The 14,651-nt window shown below is 38.1% G+C and overlaps 1 protein-coding gene across 8 annotated transcripts in view; it reads left to right on the plus strand.

Annotated features, from left to right (window-relative positions):
• Positions 1–14,651, plus strand: part of msi2b (musashi RNA-binding protein 2b) — a 286,607-nt gene that overhangs the window by 267,233 nt on the left and 4,723 nt on the right. For 3 of the 8 annotated variants that reach the window (XM_030154784.1, XM_030154785.1, XM_030154789.1), the window contains exons 12-14: positions 4,286–4,465; positions 8,724–8,878; positions 12,274–12,344. In XM_030154784.1, the coding sequence (XP_030010644.1) occupies positions 4,286–4,465; positions 8,724–8,878; positions 12,274–12,315 (377 nt within the window). In that variant the 3' untranslated portion in view covers positions 12,316–12,344. Of the gene's footprint in view, positions 1–4,285; positions 4,466–8,723; positions 8,879–12,273; positions 12,345–13,648; positions 14,587–14,651 lie in introns of those variants that run through there. The other 5 variants (XM_030154790.1, XM_030154791.1, XR_003937356.1 and 2 more) reach the window with 4 other exon arrangements.

The raw sequence follows: 14,651 nt of genomic DNA on the forward strand, positions 1-14,651 counted from the left end.
ATAGCACGCCAAATGCATTAAGAACTGGCATGACATACAACGCGATTTCATGAGATCAGTCTGTCTGTTGAACAAATTCCTCTCCCTGGTGGATTATCTGTGTATTCCATGTATCTAATTGTATACATCAGGTTTTTCAAGAAAAAAAAAAAATCGCACTGATCATGTAGAGGGCTTCAAAACTCATGTATCAAATATGATATGTTTGGCGTTATAGGGTTAAGGACATTAAAAATGACCCTGGTGTGTACAGGCCTTCAGTCCATTTTAGATAATACTTACGCTTATCCCACAACACTACACATAGTCTGTTTTTGATGGAAACCATGTCAAGATGCACAGAACAAGCAGAACACAAACAGGAAAGGAAGTCAGACACATAAATGACATTGAGCATCAAAAAATAACACCCTGTGCAGCCTCTATATTCTAAAACATCACATCAGTGTCAACAAGAACACAAAGACAAAACAGTAACTAAAATCTGATCCATGTTGTTAACAACTGGTTTTAGCCGTATTGTCTTTGTCTCCAGGCTACAGCACAATAAAGCAGGAAATAACGAACAATAAATGCAATTAAAACAGACAAATTAGAAACCATTCAGCTTAGTTAACCATGTGTAAGACAGACAGACAAAACAGATTTTTGAGACGATGGAGTATGAAGCCACGCAGAGGGTGTAGCAAAACCACGTCCAAGTCATAACACGACGCAGCCATGCCTTGGTGGAATCCATAGGTTATCATTTGCTTTACAGTAACAATGCAATCAATAACAATTTTCATGTCATTATTCCAGTGCATTATGTAGAACAACAACTTGTGCATTGGCATTTCTGTAAAGTATCACAAATCTGTATCGTACGAAACAGTCTCAGATCAGTGTAAACCTTATATCCGTTCAAATGCAGGTTTTCTTTACACATTCATTTCATACATAAGCTACTCTGTGTTTGTATGTGTGTCTTATGTGTGTATCTGCTTAATGAGGATCATGCACTGAAACAAACAGCTCCATTTAAATCTATATTGTACCATTGTATATTAATACAATTTTTATAGCTGTAGGTTTCCACTGCAGCTGTGTCCTTGAATGTGACTTTGGTTGCCAATTTTCATGGGTCTGGTGCAATTTATTACTTCTGAAACAGTGACAGGATCATTAGGATTAAGAGTAGTTATTGCTACATATGTAAATGTTATTATTATAGTGTTTCACAATGATTCTGAATGTATTTAGTAATATGTTTTGCAATAAATATTTTTTTCAGCTTTGTACAGTTTAGTCAGTTAATAGAAACAGTAGCAACTCATCAGACTGTCATCAGAGTTATTCAGGCATTTTGATCTAGGATCAGACAATCAACAGGGTGTTGTTCAAAGGCAATGTACTTTTCAATATTTAATAAGGGAGTATTACAATGCTGCCACATTAATATAATGGACATAGACAAGAGAATATGTAGAACATGTTCATACTGAAGGTTAGTTTTCACACTGGACTATAGTTCATTCTGCATTGGTTTCTTTTGACACATGAAAAAATCCAAGCGCACCTAAATGCATCACTGTAAACCATGTGAGAACGTTCACACGGTTATCTTTTTTGAAGCAAACATTCTGCTAATACTATGCAAAGTGTTGCAGTTTGAACCCTCTGCTGTTTCCCAGAATGCAAAGCAAACCTATCCATTGGAGGCGATTCGCTCAAACTTGGAATAGTTGAAGTCTGGGTCGGATCAAGTTCAGATCCTGTTCCTTCCAGGAAAAAAAACGCTCCAGAGTTTGTTTGGATTAGACTGAGACCACCTCCTCTCAGTGGTCTTGATGCGCTTGTTTTATTCCACATCCAAGTGTGATTACTGTGTTCACACCTGCTCAAATGAATCGCACCAAGGGGAAAAAGGAACCGGAGTCTGAAGAACACAGGTGTGAAAGCACCCAAAATAATTCACAGGTTTATTAACATCAGCTATGACTGAAAGATTCCCATTAAGAAGCAAAGTTTTAACCCAAGTAATGGCATGTTTTTTTTTCAATTGTGTGATGTGAAAGCAAACAAATGTTTTGAATTATTTCTCTCACCGCAGAATAGTGTAAATATTATCTATTAGAGAGTGAAAGTAGTGGAAGTAATCCACTAACAGCAGCCGTTTGGCTCCAGCCTCTTTGTTTTTCTGAAGTGGTGACATATTTGGGATGGATTCCTCATAAATTCCCAATAACATGGTTTGTGCTGTTGTCAAATGTTTTTTTTGGCCCATTATAATTATTCCATTGATCCGGTTTTCCTCATTAGCAAGGCCAATCAATTTTCTGTGACATTTGTCTAAGTGAAGTAAATGGAATGATTGGTTCTTGAGCTTTGTTCAATGTGTCAGGCATTATGTGACGTACGTGGGAAGCCTGCCGTATTTGGAGCCTATAATTTGATGAGTGGGCAGACAGCCCACAAGTGGTGAGATCAGAGTGCTAAAAAGCATTGGCGGAGAGACATGGCTGGTGCTTACATTCCATTTGGCAGAAGTGGACTGTCTCACTCTGAACGGGTGGAGGTGAAGTGGCTTTGAATGGCTATTCGCTCCAGGAAGCAAATAAAAAAAAAGAAGAAAAACAAACACACAGCAGGGGAAACCCACCATGGAAAAGCCGGTGTCACCAATCTCAGTCCCTCCTGAGTAGATTAACTCTGTTATCAAAGAGGTGTGAGAAGGAGCAGTTTCTTTTAATTGCACTCTTTATATGAGCAGCTTGTCTCAGATTAAGAGGACAAGCAATAAATGTCAGCACGACTTATTGCTGAATGACATTTTCTAAACTGTTGATAATCCACCATCTGTGTCAAAGAGAGAATCTGTCGAAGAGGCCAATGTAGGACGTGCTTAGAGTACTTAGTGCACTTGTGAATGCCTATTATCAACAAACAAGAAAATCTCTGTGTCTCATTCACATATCATCTGTTGCTCTTGGTCAAAAAAAGGCTTTAAATTAATTATTGATCGGTGCACCTTGTGTTTCTTTTCATTTAATTGACAGAAGCTTCCTTCAGGTATGTCGACGAAGAATTGTCGCTCTGAAATGAGAAATGTATTGACCTGTGATTTAATGATTCTCCAGTTTCATCTCACTTCTTAATGATTGCCAGAAAATGTGAGGGACATGGGTCAATTATGCAAAAAACAAAATATAACAAAGCTACGGCTCTAGTATGTGTAATATTCTACTTTGCATTTATTATAATTACTAGCCCATTTGAATCAAGCTAATGGTTTGAGGAGGTCTTGTGTGTGTATTTTCAGAGACACTGGCTGTGTTCAGAATCACGCACTGCACATTTAATACCGTATACTGCAAACTACACACTACTTCCTGTTGTAGTATGCAGTTCAGTATGCTGTGTGTGACCACCATGACTATCAGCATATAAATGATAAACTGGCAGCTATTGACTGACGTTTACACATGGTTATGTTTTTTTTTGTTTTTTTAACCAGGAAAGAGTGTGATTGTAATATATTGTCACTACTGTGTTTGTGTTAGTCTGCCTGTTAACTTGGGACATCAGGGTTAGCATTAGCATGTTGTGAAATGAATGTTTTATTACAAAAAAAAAAAAATACATGACAGCAAATCTCACCATAGTCATGTTATGTGTTTAAAGTTGTGGTTTCCCGTCTCCCCAGCAGCACACGGCCATCTTTGTCCTAATTTCTTTAGTAGCACATCTATTCTAAATATATGTAAATCGCTAACTCCACACTCTAGGATAGTAGGTGGTGTTAAAAACAGTAGTTCCACCTGCCATTAAGCACAATAAAGTGATGATGACCATAATGCATTTTGGGATGCAGTATATCAAATGGCCAATGCAGTAAATGTCCAGGTAGGTTTGTCATGCTGTAGATTTCCAGGTTTGCCCCATACGGTTCTTGATACTTTTGGTCAGATCAGAGTGCACAGTAGACGGTAGTGTGTCGTTCTGAACACAGCCAGAATGTATCTTTAATTTTAGGACTCCTGTGTAGGATACAGCTGTGCGTTTCACTTTAAACACAGACCATTTGCCAGGGGGGCCTGGCCACATGGCAGGAGCTGCTGGGGAGGGAGGGCAGGGAGGGCCAATTAAAGCGGACAAAACAGAAGGATGATGACTAAAAACGGTGTAACACACCACCAAGCTATGCTCAACAATCTGGACATTGACTTTGACGATGAAAAAGTTGATTTCCACAATGATGGAGTCCCCTCCCCTCCCCCTCCCCACCCTATACTGTATCTCCCAGGCCTCCCCGATTATGGGTTTTACTCTGCGCCCAGTGACCAGAGGGGGGGGCCCTGCTCCTTTGCTGACTATGGCTCCCTGGGGCCCCAAGCGGCTCAGATGCTGCACAGTGAGCATGCCACCTCCGCCTGCAACTCCCCCCTCCAGCACCTACACAGCCCGGATCAATTTAAGAACCCAGGTTTGTATATGCGCATCTATCTCATCCACGTTTTGGACTTTTCAGTTTGATTCATGACATTATTTCATGCAGATGGTCTAATACTTTATTGTTTTACTTTTACATTTTCTCCTTTTTTCAAAAAAGAAAACAAATCCCTCCTTTCCCTGCAAAAAAAAAAAAAAATCCTACAAAAGTTTACTGACAAAAAAGCATTGCATGTTTTTCCTCATTTTATTTTATTTTTTTTTTACGTATTTTTATTGTAGACTCTGTTTCTTTGTGAAGTTATGTTCCAGCCCCTGCTTGCACATTAGGGGCCAACACATACAGAATGTAATTCTCCATTTGCATGTGAACAAAATAAATACTGATGAGTACTCTGGCTATTATAGCAGAGCTTAGGTTTATCTTCAGGTTTCAACAGCGAAGAAGCAAGAAAGTCTGAGAGTGAGTGTAAATTCTGGCTGAGCTGTTTGAGTACTTAAGGTATAAGAATGTGTAAGTGGATTCCTTTTAGTGTTTGTCAGTAACTGCAAAACAAGTGGAAGTGCTTTAACATGTTGGTCTCAAATACATCTTGCTTTTTTCACAATACATTTTTATCTTGTGCATTTTTCTTTCTGATGGTCTTTATCCACTTTATGTAACTATAGCTGTTGAAAGCCAGGGATGAGGTTAGATGAGACTGTAATGACTTAAACAGCACATTGACATTTCACTCCCTACATGCATGCTTATATACCATTTTTGAGAGCACAATGTACTTTTTAACACTAACATAATAGCTATTCACGTCTCAGCTAGTCTACATATATTATTAATTTGCTACTAATCATGTGCATTGAATTGAAAATTGTTTTAATCTCAAAAACTGAAAGTGAAGGTCTAGTTTAGTGAATCACAGTCATGCATGTTGGAATCAGACACGTGAAGCCCTGTTTTAGATGCTGTTATTGTTGATCACTTGTGTTTATCAGAGGAAATGTGGGCAGCGTGCTTTTTCTAGAGACTGTCTTTTTTTCAGAGGCTTTTTTAACTTTGCTGCCTCAAGACTCACAGTCTCCCTTCTGTTTCACTTAAATTCTGCCTTAAACCTTGTTCTTTTAAGAATAAAATTGCACCTGTACATCCAATTGAAAGAGTATTGAAAAAGGGATGCCCTTCACCCTTTTGGATGAAAAGAAAAATTAAAAAAAAAATAGGTGTGGGGACAGTGGAGCAAACAGTGATGGCCTTAGCAGGCCGAAGGACAGGCCAAGTCTCCCCTCACAGTCCAAAAGTGTTGTCCAGCCGCCCTAGGCACATGTTGACATTTGCTGCAAATTGCCTGCATAAACTCTTGAACACCAAACAGCAAACATACAAGAAATGTGTGCAGAGAACTCTGTAGAAGTGATTTTTGTGGAGTTCTGACGGGTTTTCTTGTTGATCTGCTGCTTTAGCGTCTGTCTCATAAGACTTGTGTATGCACTTTGTCAGCACTGCAAGCATTGTGTAGCTCCCTATATCTTCACTTAGTGTATATCCATTATGCAGTGTGACATAGTGATTAACTGCATACACAGCTGAATTCCACTAGGGATATTACTCACTACTTTATTTCACCGCAAAGATTCACACCGATGCCCTGATTTGTGTTGGTTTTGATCATCGTAGCATGTCGATAAAAGTACGTTAGAATTGACGTACGTGCAGAAATGATATTCTGTCACTTGCCAGAAAGAATTAAGTGCAGGTTAAAGTCCCTAGGGTCTGCCTCAGCTTTTAAAGGCAGGAAATACACAGCAGTCACTTTGTTGTGGTTTTTTTAAATCACTGTAGATCACACGTTTGTCACATCTAAGAGCAGACATTTTAATCCTGTGTGTAGTTGGATCAGTTTGATTTCAATTTATTTCCTTGTTGCATATTAGTAGAATAGACCTCGTGTTTGTAGCCAATGCAACTTTTAAGGATACAAAGGTCAAAGTGCTCATTAAATAAAGGGAACTACAATAATGAGCTTAGACTGTTTGTTTAAGTGGATAAAGCATGCAGTATATGGATCCTTGAATACTGGAAACCTATGTGTACACATGGCTTTATGATGCCAGTTACCAGCTGGAGAGCTCAGATCACCTGTTTCATTTATCATTTCATTACTGTTTAAATGCTGAAGAGAGCAGCCGTGCTCAACACAAAGAACGGCACTACAGACTCTCAGCCAGTAAAGGGAAATAGGATAGCGCCCATGTACAATTTCTGTTCAAATATTATTAGTAAATGCTTTTCATGCACACATTGTTCGCATCTGTACTGGTGCTCAGCATTAATGTAAATCTCAGACATATTTTAGTATAACTTAAAGCTGTTTTAGAGGACACAGTCTGGCAGTGGTGCAAAGTGTTCAGTATAGAGTGACACATTAGACATTCATTAATTCAGTGCTTTCCATTTTCTTTCAAAGAACTTCACACACAAGTCACTCTACGCATTGAATTTTTTTTTTTTTTCTTTTCAGTCAAATACATTTCCCTTGCAAGTGCCAAAACATAACTATAGGAAAGACTTAGAACTCTACGTCTATTCATCCCCTCGATAAAAGACAAAACAACACTGTACAATCAGGACGCAAAGCAAAATGAATAGTAACACACTGATATGTATATTTAAACAATGGCTTCCTGTGTTACAATGGATCCGCAGTACACTCGGGATTGTTTAGCTAAAGGCAGAACCAGTGCATCCTCTGAGTTTAAAAGAAAAAGCCATTTGACAGGAAGAGGGTGAGCCTCACGCTAATAAAAATCAGCAGTCATAAGAAATGAGGATTGCCATTTTGACTGAAAAAAAATCCTTAATTATATAATAAGCCAGCCTACTGGGGGCTGTGCAGGCAAGATAAGCTCACTGTTTAAAGTCCTTATAGTTAAACAGTGTCAACTCCACTAGATGTGTATTTAGTGAGATGGCTTCATTTTAGTGTAGTGCACTACACAGATACCTAAAGTACGTTCAGGTGCTTCTAATGGCTGACTAATGTGGCTATGGTGGATGAAATATTCATAAGTTGACAATGGTACAGGTTATATATTCTATTTTAAAAGTATGGTTATAATATGCCTTTACTATATATTTCTCTAAATGTACACGCAGACTTTTCCTCATGCATCATAGGGTTCATGAGTTTACACAACACAGATGGAGCATTTTCAGTGGTCGGGATGATTTTTCTTTTTAATGTAGTTGTTTAGTTTCTGTAGGTGAATAAGGGTGAGATGGAGGGTTACGTGAAGCTGACAGCAGAGGAGATTGCTGTTAAGAGATCACTGCATTTTTCTTCTTCCCCGACAGTTTTTTTTCCCCCTTTTTTTTTTGCTTTTTTTTTTGGATTGCCAGTGTTCCTGGCCTTTAGTAGGGTTTTCAAAAGACATTTTATTAGTCTGAGTTGCTCTTACTCACAGGGCCAAGGTGGTAAGTCATGTACAGTATTTCTTTTTCATCCCCCTCGAGTTTGGACCTGCATATGAACTCAGGTCAAGCTTTTGTATTTCCCCCTCATGCCTCTCGCTCTTGTCTTCACAAACCGCTTGTGCTTTCTGCTGGAAGTCACTCCAGCAGACTGAACCACTGAATCACAGAGCTGACAGTGTTTCCTGCACCATCAAGAATATTTTTAGTAGGTTATCGTCGGTACTTATGAGTCACTAGGTCATATATGAAATAAATGAGCCTGCTAAGCCAAACAGTGTAGCACTTATACTGTTGTAGTGTGAAGTACGTCAAAGGTTAGGGTGCGAAATACTCAATATTCTAAATATACTCTAATGTTATAATACTGTGTAATCCTTATTCAGTGGCTGATGTTGTTTTATAGTTCTTCACATATGCATGGCAACATTTACACTGCAACCTTACTAGTTTATTAGCATGGTGGAAATATTTCCAGCAGTGTGCTTGTTTTGTGTTGTGCATGGTTATATAAAGTGAATGTTACTCCTATGCATAAAACACACAGCATGTAGATTATTATATTTAGAATATCATACTGGATTCACCCTTTGTTTTTTAAACTCTCACTAAACTAAGACTTGCACCATTTTGTCAGTCGATTATAAATGAAATTGACTATTTAGCCTTTGAAGCTGATGCAAAACCTTTTGTAATAAACAAATGAATCCAGTAATGTGTTCTTTTGATTTATATTCGTCCATTCGGATCATTGCCAGTTTCTGCTGAAGGATGGTTCTGGTGGATGTTTCTGAGCTGCTGCGCTCCCTGCTGTGTTTGTATGCAGGCACCAACCCCTCGAGGCCCGGAGGATTCCCCGGTGCTAACAGTCCAGGGCCTGTGGCTGACCTGTACGGACCTAGCAGCCAGGATTCAGCTGTGGGCAACTACATCAGTGCTGCTAGCCCTCAGCCTGGCTCTGGGTTTGGCCCCAGCATCACAGTGAGTAATAAAATGCAGACTTTCTGTCATCACTGACCTCACTTTTAGCTCAACCTCCTCTTTTGTGTCAGAAAGCCACTCTAATTATCACTAAAAGGAAACATAATGCCAGTGCACACTGATTGTAGCTCTTTGTAAATGTAACATTGTTAGTGTAAAAGCTTACTAATATTAAGCTCCTATATTCAACTCAATCAACCAGAAATAACCATAATAATATAGATAAGCACAAAGCAACCAATCAGTTCACCGAGTGCAGCTGGATTTGGTCTAAAATCATTTGTCAATGAGGTTAGAGGTCAAACAAGAATTTGCTACATAAGGATAAACCCTGCTCTGAGCACAGAAAGTTATCTGTGTCACATGCAAATGTTTATTCCCCTTGGCTGTTGCACAAATCACCTCACTTCAGACCCTGTTTCACCTTCGTGGAACAAATTTCTTTTATTTTTAGAATCCCATCTGTCCCAGAGCTTGAGTTTGCTCCATCACTAGGACACTGCTCGTGAGCAAGTTCTGTCTCTGTCAGTGTCCTTGCCCAGGTGTTGTTGCTCAGCCAGGTGCTGTTTCATTTCCTCTGGTGAATCAGTTAGCTCCTCGTTGCCATGTGAACTCATGAGTGTAATACTTGCAGAGCTGGTACAGGAGGCAATGTCCGCATCATCAGCCTTTTGCTGATGAATTCAGGTGCTTTGCCCGAGTGTCATTTTAGGTAAGGTGCACCAGGCTGTTAATAAACCTTCTTCTGGTCGGTGTAATTACAATAGTCATAGAAGTGATGCTAGGTCATTTAAATATTCACATTTAAAAAAACACCTGGGAAGAAAAATATCAAAGTAAATACCAGTTTTAGAAACTCATTGATGTCAGTAGAACCTGTTGGATGGAGTTATTTTGACTTGATTAGACTTTACCCACATTTTTAGAAGAAATCCTTTCCCAAATCTAACACCAAATTCATCCACTCAAAAACAACATTACTGGCTCAAAGCTGCTCACTCGTGTATATACTGCAAAAATTGTCTTAGTTTATTTCAATTTTAGCTGAAAATGATGAAGTGTTGGACTTTGACTGTCTGCTGGGTTTGTCATCTAGGACACATTTATGTATTGGGACTATTTTAATTTGCTGGTAAATCAAAAATAGAACTGAACAAGAATAATATAACCTGTTTTCCACTGATTTTGACTTTTCCCATAACAACTATTCATATATTCATATATTCATTTATCAGTTCTGGACATTTAAATGGTCTTTTCTCAACATTTCAATCAGTGTAGGAGGTGAGTCTTAAACATTTATGAGCCTAATACAAAATGGAAACGTATCTTTGTGCTGTTTTTAATCTGAATAGTCCAGAGATTCCTCTTACGTTTAGAACCGTGTTGTTTATAATGGGACTCGACTCCATCAGCAGTGTGTCTGCTCCACTCTGGACCTCACTGAATAATTAATCTAAAATTTTACCATCTGAATTTTATGGCCCCTAGCAAGTTGAAGCAGGACTAAGCGCTTCAACTCACTCTGAGGCTTGTCAGGGCATGTTTGTACAGTTTTACATGACTGAACTGACTGACACAATATAGGTTATGAACATAACGCTTTCCAAAAGGAGCTCATTAACGCATGGCTTAACTAAGGTGGAATAACTGTGGAGCCCATTAATACGGCAAGCATGAGTACAGGGTGACGCCTTTTCCAAACTTCACAGTCCACTTCATTTACTGCCAGACAATGTGAAACCACAAACACTCAGTATTGTGTTTTTGAAAGACATTATGATGAACTTAGTGTTCTGTAATCACACGTTTCTGGCATTTTTAATGAGTAAAAGCACAGGACATTTGTCATTTTTTGGAGTATAAAGAATCAAACAGTGGGAATAACTACAACAATGTGGGAAGGATAGACTAAATGTGAACCATATATCAGATCCTGAACAGATAATGTGCAAATAACTCATTTTAATTTCAGCAAATATGAGTAATTGATTTATGATATTAGACAAAAGCAGAGCTTAAAAGAAAACTACACTTTATTGGCTTTTTGCTCTCTAAGCAAAGCCTCTCTTATTAATTGCTTTAGGTCCACTGGCTATCTGCCATAATCTGTTGGTCTCAGTTTAGGAAGCAAAATATTTGCTATGAACGATCAGGCTGGCTCATTTTCAAAGCAGATTTACCAGCAGATAGTTTACAGATGGAAATGAGGCGATTTGCTTCCATTATTTATCATTTGTTGCAACTGTTTTGTAACCAGATTTTAGTGCTGAGTTAAAGATTGCAACATCTGTTAAGTAATATAAAATCAAATCTGTAAATGCAAAAATGTTCACTAAAAATATCTTTTTACCAAATACAATTCATGCCAGCTTTTTTTGTTTTTGTTTTTTTTCTCGAAATGAATTGTGCCCCTTACACGACAGGCTGTTGTAAATTTACCACTTCAGAATCACCAGTAAATCAAATGGAGCAGAGAAGGGATGAAGCAGTCCAAGAACTGATAGCTCTATTCACAGCATTAAAGAAAGGAAATGATTGAAAATGAAAACATACTTTTAATTCATTCTTGACAGAGTGTGCACTGGTACTGAATACTTGTAAAATGATCACATGCCACAGCCTCATAGATGGCTGCAGATTCACTGATTCGTCCTTCAGTCGCACGCTTCAGCGGTTTTATTAATCCCTTTAGCCAATATGAAAACAGTCACTGTGAAGACGCAGTAATGAACTTAACTGTTTTTATGCAAGACAATTAGAGCGCAATTAGCTGATTGAGGTGATAAAGGAAGCTAATCGTGGTACAAAGTGTTTCTCTTTTCACTGTTGTGTAGAATTGAAGGGTTTCTAGCCACGTGTCAACTCACAGTATCCTGATAACTGAGCTACAGAGTCAAAAGCATTCAGTACTCCAAAGCACACTGACCTCACTGCCAGTATTTATGATTCTTCTCTCTGCATGCTCTCAGATTAGATCAGCTGTGTACGTTAGCATGAATGGGTGTTGTGTGTGTGCATTATCTGTTTACACCACTGGGGCTGAGGTTATTGTAACCTGAGAGCTACCTACGCATAATAAATCACATGGTTTGGTGTTTTTTTGTTGGCATTATAGTATTGTGTATCTGGCTATTTAAAACATCCTTCCCTCTTCCTCTGGTAATTTATTTTCTCCTCCTGCAGTCCATGTATTGCTGCAGGCACCTATTATCTATTACAAGAGTATAAAACAAACCTGTAAAATATACAACAATAGCCTCCTGCTCTGCTACTGAACACCATCAAACTGAATCAACAAGTACACATTCATGCTAGCTTGAAAAATTGATATGATACTCACTTTTCTTTCCTTGAATTGCATACTGACAAAAGCACTAACTGTACACTTTTAGGGCCCGTTGATTGCGACAGCTTTTACAAATGGATACCATTGAACAGGTGGCGGGTTGCCATCTCATCAGAGGTATTGCATTTTATTTACTGTGCATTTCTATCAGTCTCTCTTCCTAATATGTGTTCATCACATTCTTTGTTGTCTTCAAAATGACAGAGCTGGTAGGAGAGTGTGAATGTGACAGATGGTTCAACTCTTCACAAGTCAAGAGGCCCCCACTGATTATCTCATGGCTTATGTCTTAACTAAAAAAAAAAAAAATTAGAAACACAAAAAAGGAAAGACAAGTATGCAAGAAAAAAAATAATTTGGATTCGATCACAGTTAGATTTTTGTGTGACTTGGGAAGATTTAAGACTGTTGCTCACACATACACACTACTGCTAGTTCTGCCATATGGAAGCCTTTAGAAATGTGCCCCATCCTAGAATAGTTCCATTTGTTGCTTGTGTAAATCATTTCAGTCATATGTGATCTTATACACTCATAAACAACCCTTACACTACGGGCTGGGCATTAGGTTGAATTAATTTGATTATTTTATGATGATTTTTTTGTTTATTTTTCAATGGTCTAAATCAGTGGTGTCAAACTCAGTTTAGTTCAGGGGCCACATACAGCCCATTATGATCCCAAGTGGGCCAGACCACTGAAATAATAATAATAATAATAATAATAATAATAATAATAATAATAATAATAATAATAATAATAATAATAATAATAATAATAACAACAATAATAATAATCATCATCATCATCATCATCATTCATTAATTCATTTTCTGAACCCGCTTTATCCTCATTAGGGTCATGGGGTTGCTTGGAGCCTATCCCAGCTAATAATAATAATAAAAAGAATAAGAATAACTGCATTTTTTTCTCTTTGTTTTAGTGCAAAAAAGTAAAATTACATTATGAAAATGTCATTATGAAAATATGACTAACCTGAAAAACTATGAACAATCTCAAAAATAAGTGAATTTTAACAATATTATGCCCGAGCTTATTATTTACACATGTACAGTGGCACAAAACATGTGGTAACAGACATCTGAAACTGGCATATATATTTAACTTAACTTGTTGTGACACAGTGACACTCTTCTGTTTAATTTCTGTACTTCACAAATTCATCCTGTTTTTGACCCACGGGCCATATGTTTGACACCCATGGTCTAAATGATCAAATCAAGATTAGTGCTGCCTCTGCAGTCCCTTCATGCTCAACAAAAAACAGAGACATTATCTTCTGTACTATATTAATTACGAACATGTTTCTCCAGCCACTGCCACAATGGTGCTTTAGTTTATTTAAAGTTTATATTTGAACAAATGCTGCTCTAATGTTACTTTTCCACTTGTGGTTTCAGCTGGACTCTTCATGGCTTTTTTGCTGTTTCCACTGCCTGAGAGCACTGATGGACAGATATTATCAGATACTGTTTCTCATAACAGCTTTGCAGTGGTTTCAAGCCAAAGTGATACTCAGTGTAAATAGTGGAGAAGAATCATTATTTGTCAGTGTTTTGTACATGTGGACATGCAACACACACTGACATGAAACCTCTGTTTTTAATCCATCGCTAGATGAACATAGACAAACACACAGACTAGGAGCAGAGGGCTGCCATGTCAGACGCCAGGGGAGCATATGAGGGGTTAAGTGCCTTGCTCAAGTGCAAGGAAGCCAACAGTTTCTCTGCCCGTCTGTGGAATCAAACCCATAACCCTTGAGTCACGAGCCACTTCTCCAGCCTTTACATGCAGATTACAGACTGGTAGTTGCTGACACTAAGCCAAGCAAGTAGGAAACACTTCAGAATAAATGTTCAAGTCGACTCCATCTTAATAAATCAACTGGGTTTAATTATTCATTATTTATGTTTTTGCCCAAGAAAGTCTTTTAATGCCAGGTTTTGGAAATTATAACTAACAGTTTTGAGTTTTATTTGCTATCATTGTGTCGCTCATAGCTGCAGTAGCACTGAAGACACGGTCACAATAGTTTACACTGTGTTGCTATGACGACCAGATGTACTGAGGGTGGAAATGCCAAACCAAGCCAGTGGATACAAGCTGAGTCAATACCTGCTGTGGAAAAGTGGCATAGGGGCTTATTTAACCTGTTTGTTGATAATGCACATCTATGACATAGTTTTAAGGATTGTTTGGATCATGTTTTGTCTTGGATTCATACGCACGGTCGACCATAAAGTTGGAATAAAATATATGTTCCTCTTTTCGTGAAGTGATTGTGACAATGTGATTTATCCTTGATAGATAAAGTATAAGTGGGACTCAGTGTTTAATCATTGCACCAGGTCAGAAGTGATTATTGATGTGTATCAAGAGAATGAAAAAGAGGAATATGTC

Source organism: Sphaeramia orbicularis, chromosome 14, assembly GCF_902148855.1.
Source record: "Sphaeramia orbicularis chromosome 14, fSphaOr1.1, whole genome shotgun sequence".
NCBI lineage: Eukaryota > Metazoa > Chordata > Actinopteri > Kurtiformes > Apogonidae > Sphaeramia > Sphaeramia orbicularis.